This window comes from Malus domestica, chromosome 17, assembly GCF_042453785.1.
Source record: "Malus domestica chromosome 17, GDT2T_hap1".
NCBI lineage: Eukaryota > Viridiplantae > Streptophyta > Magnoliopsida > Rosales > Rosaceae > Malus > Malus domestica.
Genome location: NC_091677.1, coordinates 3,598,416 through 3,608,633, shown reverse-complemented (window position 1 = coordinate 3,608,633; position 10,218 = coordinate 3,598,416). Strand labels below are relative to the sequence as shown.

Sequence of the window (10,218 nt, the reverse complement as noted above, 5' to 3'; positions counted from 1 at the left end):
TTTAAAATTTTTGTATGCTTTTTATATGTTTCATTACTCCTTTATTAAGATTGTGTCTCCAACTTGCGAACTTCTGTTACAAGATTAGACAACCTTAAAATTAGAAAATAGATCAAAACTTGAATTTGGTACCGAATTCTATTTCTTTAAGCTCGCTTGAGCTTGACTCATATAAAAAACAAGATACTTTTCGCTCAAGCTCAAAATTTTATACAAACCAAACTTGAGCATATGGTTCTATTCAACTCGTGTATAACTTTAGTGTTTTTTACTTCTACAATCAAATTCGAGATTCTTTTTTCGTAATTTAAATCATATTAGACTATTGCTCGAATAAAACAAATTGATTTTATAGGCCCATAGTCGTGCATGCCCATGAGTGGTGGTTTTCTGTATTGGTCTTCCTCATTTTTCTCTTGTTTTGACCTTTTATATTTATTTTTCTTCTGGCGGACTACATGTCCATAGACTCCATACTGAAACAAACACATGACCTTTTTATACGAAGGTGTTGGTTTCTAGTAGTATAGTTGACTGAAACAAATACATGTCCATACTTTCTATTTTCTTTGATTAAAATGCCCATACTGTCCATACAGATTTGAAGTGTCCAAGTGGTGAGTACTGAGAAAATTCATGTGCATTATTATTTCCCACAATTTACAAGACGCTTTAGTGGTGTATATGAAATGAAAAATCAATACGTATTCAAGTATTCTCACACGTACAACCATCACGGGGTGGCCCAATGGTTGAGGACAAATTTCAGGATCGTATTTCACACGGCACGTTCTGAGTTCGATTCTTGACCCTAGTGAATCACACGATGGTTGTCAGGGAGAGCCCGAAATTCCTCTATGAGTCTTCCGGTCCTTGAAAGGGTCCTTTTGAAAAAGATAAAAAAAGTATTCTCGCTCGTACGTATTTAAGGATAAAGATGAGCAAATATGATCTTTAATATCTTTATATATATGTGGATATGTGTGAGAGATAAAACTCCAACCTTCAAGATATGCATTGAACCTTCAAGATATGCATTGAACTTGTTATATTGTGGCCTCATGAACTTATTTCTTTGGTTTCATTGGACATATCACATAATGATATGATCAGATCGAGTAGAAAATTCCGTCGACTGAACTCTCTTCCATTCCAAAATGGTATGCCGCATGTCAAGTCAATAGAATGAGGTACCACTCATAGGCACGGGAGCAGTAGTTGGCAAATGAATAATTAAATTTCAATAGGAGTAGTAGTGTTTCGATCATAAAAACTTAGTTCTATATAAACAAGAAAAACCATTACCTGTTTTTAAGCAATGAAGACAAAAGAATTCGAACATAAGACATCTTTCAAGTTTAGTTTGTTTCTTATCGACCCAAACATAAGGTTGTCTTGTTTCTTTCGTAAGCAAAAGCATCGACGAGCCACGTGAGCTAAAAAACTCATTTTGTACTCCAAATTTTCTATAATTAAAAAAAAATTGAAATGTCAATATATGAACTTGTTCATATTTTTCAATTTGTCATATAAACTAAAATGTAAGCAATTTTTCATACCAACTTTACAAAATCATTAATTTGTCATCTCACCCTAACTCTTTAAGTTTTCCATCCACTATAAGTCATGTGGGCACATGACTTGTGTTTAGGGTTATTTAGGTCATTTTAATATCTTTTCATAAGTTTTTTACTTTTCTTTAATAGAAGCAATTAAAATTTTTACTTTTCTTTAGCACATATGCATTTACAAATCCATTTATGGCACAAAACATCAACTTGTTTCTCATTTATAGAGCCCGTATGAAATTATGCCTTTGTGACATGCTAAAATGTAAACTCCCACTTATGTATCATTACATATTTGGAATAACAAGAAGGCAGTGCATTGCATGATCATTCCATTGTTATCATATCAAAGATATTGTTCCATTGCCTAAGAAACCCTACCGTTTTTTGTCAAAGGGAAGTAAGGTATTAGAATGACCAAAATAACCCTAAACACAAGTCATGTGCACAACATGACTTATATTGAATGGAAAACTTAACGAAATTAGGGAGAGATGACAAATTAATGGTTTCAAAAGTTGGTATGACAAATTGCTTAAATTTTAGTTTATATGACAAATTAAAAAATGCTTACAAGTTCATATGATATTTCAAAAAAAAATTCCTTAAAAAAATACAATTATGAAGAGTTTATGAGAAATGTAGAATGAAATTTTTTGAATGCTAATAACAGTTTTCATTTTATATATATGCATATATTCATATATATCCAAGTCCAGTTCCATCTCATTCAATATGTGTAGGGTTGTCCCATGACTTGCTCCAAGCAGCCTATGTAAGCCCAATTCAAACCCCAATTGAATGGACCATTTTGAGCCCAAGGTGAAATGAAAAGGATATGGCCGGATTGTGAGCTGAAAAACCCCGTCAATGGGCTTCAAATATAACAAAGAAGAGAGAGTGCGTTTGGGAAGATATAAGGGTTAGTTTTTTAGGAAAACTAACGAAAAGTTCAAAAAAACTTTTCTTTTAATGAAAAATTATTTTTAAAGGTATAGTGAATAGTATCAGGAAAAAGTATAAATGTGGTTTTTCGTTAAAAGTGAACAGTACCTGAAGTGTTTTGTTAAAACTCCCTAGTTTTTTTTTGTTTTTGTTTCTTTTTTACGAACAATAACGTTGGTAGGTTAAATAGTTAAATGTTAGAAAAATGGGGAACAGTGGAGATCGAAACCACACCAGAATGCATAAGCATTATGTGGAGTTAGGGTTTGTTTCCCATCTTTTTTCACGAAGCAAAGATTGATTCATACTGAATCCAAGATGGGGATATTTAAGGCATGAGAAATGATTTTTGAGTTTTCTTTTTCTCGCATGCACTTTTCTCTTCTTTCTAAGCGTTGAACCGAACAAATATGAACTAAGGAATAGAAGGAAAAAAAAAGCGTAGAGGGAAAAAATAAGTCCGAAAAATTCTTTTCCATATGCATGTATAGTGACATCGTATTCGGAAATAAGTATAACATTACGTTAAATTTTGTATTTGGTTAGTTTCTAGTTGATTTTTCAAAGAATATTATATCATTACCCTTTTTCGTTTCGAAATTGTTAATTTGGGATTGAAAAAATACAGATAATACAAAAAAAATGATCATTTTCCATAAATAGTTTGATTGCAGATGTGACAATCTTTTAATATCATTAATATGAACACTTTTTGAGACGCTTCTCATATGTACTCTCTCTCACTCACATTTGAGTATTGCACTAACACAAAAGTAAAGTGTTTGATGAATTGTCTCGTAGAGTTTTTCATTCATGCCCCTCGTTACAATAAATTTATGTCCGAGCAACCGTCCACGACTACACATACGACATTGGAGCTGGCCGCGTTGTGCCGTACATTGTTTCGTTAGAAATCGATCTAGAAGAAGGGTTATTTTGACTAGGGGGTGGCTTCATTGTTTTCTCTTACCAAGGGATTAGGTCATCGTCCTCTTCTCCTACTAGAAAACGAACCTCAACATCGTATTATGTGTCTCCATCTATAAATCTCATGCTGATGACGAATGACGAAGATGAGGAATTAAAAAGAATTTTTTGCATTTGGAAGGTAAGAAAATATGAACCTTAATAAAACTCCAAACCCTAATATTATATACATACAGAGAAACCCTAAACTCTTAATCTAACGGTCATATGGTTTCAAATTTAGGTAATTTTTTGTATACATGATCTTTGATGGTTCGGATCGTTAAATACATTACGAAGTGAGTCTCATAAAAACGTACTTCAAAAGTTGTGTAAAAAAAATGATGTCACGAATCAGGCTTCATATATATAGGATAAGTTCGTTTTGACTTGTGTATGTCATGCATATATATAATAACGTTCATTCTCTGTGAAGACTCAAATACTGTAAAGCGTGTGGCACCAATTCCATTAGGCATGCATAGATTATCGATAGCCTCACACGTTCTTAGGAAGATATTGCCTTCAGATGTGCCAATCTAGGACGGCAGATAAACAAAACATTATAATTTCAACTTCGATCACCAGTGGAAACATATCTGAATTTGTCACATACTTGATTATGCATACTGTCCTTAAAGAAAAGAGAATCGGTTCTCGGTGCAAGTAATGTTGGGAAACACAAAAATCAAACACAGGATCTCGGGTGTAGTGATTTACATTCATAATCTGTGACAAGGTTAGAGTGCAGATAACCAATGGCACTATTATCAAAGAGAAGTTATTTTTCAAGATATATGAAGCACTGGTTTTGTAATAATAAAAATCTATAAAAGTATAGATTTTTTTTTTTTTTGTAACAAAAAGTTTAGGGAGAGATTGTTACTCTCATTGCCAGTACCAGAACAAACTCATAACCTCGAGCTGGAAGGACTTACACATGACATCTGCTAGCTGTTACCAGTAGGAATTTATGTAGGAATTTACATTTCGCATATCAACGAGGACTGCTAGCAGCAAGACTCGAACTTTGATGGGGCGACACACAAAGTAAAGACCTTACCAACCGAGGCAACCGTTGTTAGCATAAAAGTACATATTATGTAGTCAAGTAGAACGATAATAATTTTAGGGACAATAACTAATAGCTGTAGTGTAGCACAAATTTGGAGTACTTCCACCATTGAAATATGCCAAAACAATAGTCTTAAGAAACCAATTAATTGAGCTAGGGTTGTCTTATATTTTTGTTTTGGTTGATGTCGATGGAATAGATGACGAACATTGGCCATTTCCCATTGCCATTAGTTGCTTCTACGGTTGTACCACATATCAACATAATTATACGACCAAATAAAAAATATTAGCTAACTATCACGGGATGGTCCAGTAATCGATGACGAATTCTATATTTGTATTCTGCACGACACGTCCATGGGTTCAATTCTTGATGCTAGTGAATCACATGATGGTGGCCAGAAGAAGATTAAAATGCCACTGAGTCTTTTCCAGCCCCCAAAATGTTAAATAGTGTGGCGAAGCACAAACAGGTCTCTCTTTTTTTGCAAAAAATAAAAAATATTAGCTTAACCAATACGTATGTTAATGATTTTTGTTTAAGAAACGTATGTTAATGATTTAAATTCATAGTTTATAAATACAAAAGAATTCTCTCTGTCATCCTTGATCACAAAATTATGTTTTGTCTTTGCATAAATTTGTTCAATGGGTTTATATTAAAATATAAGGGTTTCTCCTAAAAGATACTTGTGAATTGGGTAAATATAAAATTCTCTGTTGTTTTAACATATTCGCTATTATCTATCCAAATGAGTGGGGGAGAGTTAAACTTTATAGTAAGTTAGCAATAATAATTTAATTTGAAATCGTTTTTGACGATATCGAATCGAAGACTACCTTACTACTAAATGACTATTTTATACATATTAAAATGAACCGAAATTACATATATAGAGCACAAAAACGAGGGTGCAAAAATGATTTTGTATTAAAAAACTCTCTTTTTTAACAAATCTAAAAGATACCCCATCTTATTTAGGATTTGTCAAAATAAAATTAAAAATACTTCCTTTTCCCACTGCCAAATGAAATTTACACTCGAAATTAAGGAGAGAAACAAACAAACAAAATCCATAAAAACGTAAGCTTTCAATCTCACCCAATTCTATCCTTTTTCTAAACCATAAGACGATTAGTTCAACTTCAACCCCAAGTCGCTGACACGTTCTTTTCTCCCCCCCAAAAACATTTGCTTCCAAATCCCCCTTAAATCTCACTAATTAGGTCAGATTTCCACCTCTCGGAATCCCATTCCATGCAACCCTTTCGAGCACTAGCATGAATTTTCCCACTTTTACAGGTGGGAAGTCCATTCCTCCCTAAAAATTCAACGTGTGAATCAGAGCCTGCATGAAACTCCTCTGTATTTTTTCTTAAAACTGAGATAAAGCGATTGATCGATGGATTTCTTCACTGATGGGTGCCTTAATTAATTCTTTGCTACATACCCACTTTGATTTCAGGAATATGGGTTTTTCTGGTGGGGGTTTTTACTCATATACGCCTCCTTCTCCTAGGTTTTTAACCCTCTCTGTCTCTTCCCTCTTGCTTGCTCTGTTCAGATTTTTCAGCAAGTTCTTCCTCAGAGTCAGGTACTCAAATTCCCAGTTGGGTTTTGTACTTCTGATGTTTTTAGATGAATTTCCAGCAGGGTTTTGTAGTTAATATACTTTTTTATTCGGTCAGAAACTTATTTTTGTGTTTGTTTTTGTTGCAGTTTTGTTAATGGTGAGAGTTATTGGATGAACAATTATTGTTGTTCTGGCCCTGTTTCTGAAGAAACCGATCAAATGGTATCGAATAATAATCTTGTTGAGACAGAAGCTCTGCCTGGAAAATCGGATTCTTGTTGTCCTAGCTCTGCTTCTGAAGAAACCAATCAAACGGTATCGAATAATCCGGCTGAGCCAGAAGCTCTGCCTGAGAAAGCTGATTCCGAGATTTCGAAAAGCCATGGAGATTCAGAGTTTGGTGAAGCTGATGATGGAGAGGCGTCGAAGCAGAGTTTTGTATTTAAATTCGAGTACCAGACTAAAGAAATATTAAGCAGAAGCAATAGAGAGTTTGAGTTTATGGCTGACAAGTTTAACCTATTCAAAGTAGAACCAGAATTCATAAACAGCAGCAGCAGAAAATACGAATTCAAAGTCGAAGAGGTTGTGAGTTGCTTCGTGGAAGAAGCTAAAGTTGCAACCTTTACCGTCGAAGAAGGAGGTGATCATGAGCAAATTACTCAGGAATTTGCAGGTGAGGAATGGGAGGAAGATGAAGAGTCTGATAAGATATCGCTGACGGAAGATCCTCATTTGGATGAAGAGCGAGTGGGGAGTCTTGAAAGCGATTCAGATTGCGAGAAAGTTGATTCGCATGAAGTTAAGTTCTTGTCAGAAAAGGACTTTGTTGCTTCAGATTATGATTGTGCTTCTACTGGCTCTCCTAATCTGGGGTTTTTGTCTGTAGCAGATTCTGAGGAAAGAAATGACCAGCTTGAGAATTTCGATATGGGGTACGAGTCTGATTGTTTCGATGATGAAGATGAAGATATACACGAACAAATTCAAGAATTGGAAGAGTTGTCCAGCAGCTCGAATCCAAAAGGGTTTAGTAGCAAAGACGAAAAACCAATTCAGGGTTTCAAAAATGCTGAAAACCCCGATGTTCGTTGTTTGATACCTAATGCTTCCGAGGATTCAAACACATTGGAAACATTGTGGGAACACCAGGATTTGATAGAACAGTTGAAAATGGAGCTCAACAAAGTCAGAGCTACTGGCCTGCCTACCATTCTTGAAGAATCCGAGTCCCCGAATATGGATGATTTGAAGCCATGGAAGATCGATGAAAAAATCCATCAAGGTGATAGAATGGGAGAACTTCAGAAGTTCCACAGAAGTTACAGAGAACACATGCGAAAATTCGACATTTTGAATTACCAGAAGTTATATGCAATAGGTCAGTTTTTTCTTCAATTTCGATTAACGTCTTCATAGTTTCAAATCATTTTGTTCGTGTTTTCTTCCCAAATTTTCTTCTTCTTATTTTCAAACTGTTGTAATCCATTCGATTCATCGGTATGTTTAATTCAACCTAATTAGGACCTCCTAAATCAGGTTAGTTGATCATGAAAGAAGCATGAGCCTGCTTACATAAAAGTAAATTTACATGACCTAGTTAGAAGTTAGAAAATTGTTAGTTCTCAATTGTGTAAACACTTTTCCAAAAAAAAAAAACACTTTTGCATGTGTACCTGTTTAAATATTGTCTAAAAGCACATTACATAGTGGATGTGCCCCTTAATTTATGTTTAATTAGCACCATCTGAGCATGCTAATCTTTAAGCTCCCCCAGTCTAATTATGTAAGTGCTTTTGTGCTCCACCATTTTGTTTGTTGGTTTCCTCTATGCAGAAATTCATGCGTATGAAAAGTTAATCTGTAATTATTAAGGGCTGGTTTGGTATTGCTGTGCTTTGAAAAAAAGCTGCTGTGAGAATAAGCGGCTGTGCTGTGAGAATAAGCGGCTGTGAAATAAAGCCAGTAGAGTGTTTGGTAAACTTTTTTGTGAAAGTGCTTTTGGAAAAAAAAGCAGGATGATAGTGTGTCTTTTCATTAAAGGAGCACTGTAGCTCCATGTGCTTTGAAAAAACTGGCTTTTTTTCAAAGCAGCAAATAGCAGCTTCAGCTTTTCCTTTGATTTTCAGCTTATTCTCACAGCAGCTTCCAAAATAAGCCCTTTTTTTTCAGTTTACCAAACACAAAAATGACCCTCAGCTTTTTTTCACAGTGGCTTTTTTTAAAATCACCTCAATCCCAAACGGGGCCTAAATTAAATTGACTTTTGGGTTATGCTAATTGCTAGATGCTCTATGTTGTTTTTATGCTAACTATATTTAGTTCACATGATCTTAATTTCTCATGTGTTTTATGAAAATCCAAATGTGTAGGTTTCTTGCAGTCCAAGGATCCACTTCAGTCGTTTCCGAGCTCCAAGTCCTCAGCTCCGGCAATCCCATCCTTTCTCTCACAGATTTTTTGGGGATGCAAACCGAAAAAGGATTCGGATTCCGACCCAATGGTGAAGCTTATTACAGAATTGCATGGTGAATTAGAAGTGGTTTATGTGGGGCAGTTGTGCCTTTCTTGGGAGATCCTTCAATGGCAGTATGAGAAGGCCGTCAAGCTTTGGGAATCGGCTCCGTCTGAAATTGGTTCGTACAATGCGGTCGCGGGCGAATTCCAACAGTTCCAAGTGCACTTGCATAGATTTGTAGAGAATGAATGTTATCAAGGGCCTAGGGTTGAAAATTACGTCAAGAATCGATGCATCACGCGCAATCTTCTTCAAGTTCCGGCGATTAGAGGTGATTAAAAAGTTTAGATTAAGTGTTGTGTTTACTTAGGGATGTTGAAGGTTTGATTTATTTAAACTAATAGAAGTGTATGGCACTGCAGGGGACAATTTAAAGGAGAGAAAGAAAGCAAGAAGAAAAGGCAAAGATGATGGTGCAATTACAAGCAACATTCTAGTAGAGATACTCGAAGAATCAATAAGGACGATTTGGAGATTCATTCGAGCTGATAAACATGCTAATTGTACGCTTGCATGTCGAAAGAGAAGACCAGAAGAAGAGCTTGAAGAATCGGATTTGAAGCTTTACATAGAGATCCAAACAGATCTTCACAATGTACGTTTCATATCAGACAATATAACATGTCATTCCGTTTCACGACTTTTCATGTTTCGATTTCACCTAACGATGAAGTTAACTTGTACTTTGAAATGCAGAAAAAGATGAAGCTAAGAGAAATATTGAGGAGTGGGAACTGCATACTAAAGAGATTGAAAAAGCATGGGGATGTAGGCACAGATCACCTCTGCTTCTTCTCCCAAGTTGACATGAAATTAGTAGCTAGGGTTTTGAACATGTCGAATATTACAACAGAGCAACTAGTGTGGTGCCGCAATAAGTTGAGCAAGATAAATTTTGTGAACCGAAAGCTCCGCGTAGATCCTTCCATCTTGCTATTTCCATGCTAGCAATAGTAGCCAAACTTTTGTCTAACCAAAGAAGTAATATTAGCTTCCCAACTATGATTGTTCATATTTTCTCATCAAAGCGATATTTTAATTTACATTAATATACGAGGAAAAGATTTCAAATTTGCAAATAAAATTGCGAGCACAATGACTTGACTAAGGGCTGTAGTGCTATTTTTAAATCTGCTTTTGTGCGAATAAAGTGAGGAAAAAAAAAACAGCCAAATGTTTGGTAAACTATAGGACTTTTAGCGAAAAGAATGGTAGAGGTAGAATTGTCAAGATAAAACTTATAGTAGTTGGTACAATTCACTTGCCTCCAATGACAAAAACGCTTTTTTGAGAAGCATATGTACAATTGCTTCTATTTCATGCTATTTTGAACTCATGATTTAAAAAAAAAAAATTATTATTTTTATTTACCAAACACAATTAAAACTCAAACTTTAAAAAAAAAGTTATTTTATAAAAAATTTACGTAACTCCAAACCAGCCCTAACGAGTCAACGCATACATGCTTATTGTTCATATTTTGAAAGGTTGAAAAATATGTATGGCGGTGGTAATGTGAAGTCTCTAGGCAGCAGACGAAACATAAATCTGGCGGCAAAGATGAGGTGCC

General features: G+C 35.1%; 1 protein-coding gene across 1 annotated transcript; it reads left to right on the top strand.

Annotated features, from left to right (window-relative positions):
• The first annotated feature begins 5,666 nt into the window (after positions 1–5,666).
• Positions 5,667–9,647, top strand: LOC103404439 (uncharacterized). Its single transcript, XM_008343349.4, has 5 exons — positions 5,667–6,151; positions 6,277–7,511; positions 8,503–8,919; positions 9,011–9,243; positions 9,345–9,647. Exons 1-5 carry the CDS (start codon positions 5,976–5,978, stop codon positions 9,594–9,596), a joined length of 2,313 nt encoding a protein of 770 aa, XP_008341571.3. The 5' UTR covers positions 5,667–5,975; the 3' UTR covers positions 9,597–9,647.
• The last annotated feature ends 571 nt before the right edge of the window (positions 9,648–10,218 follow it).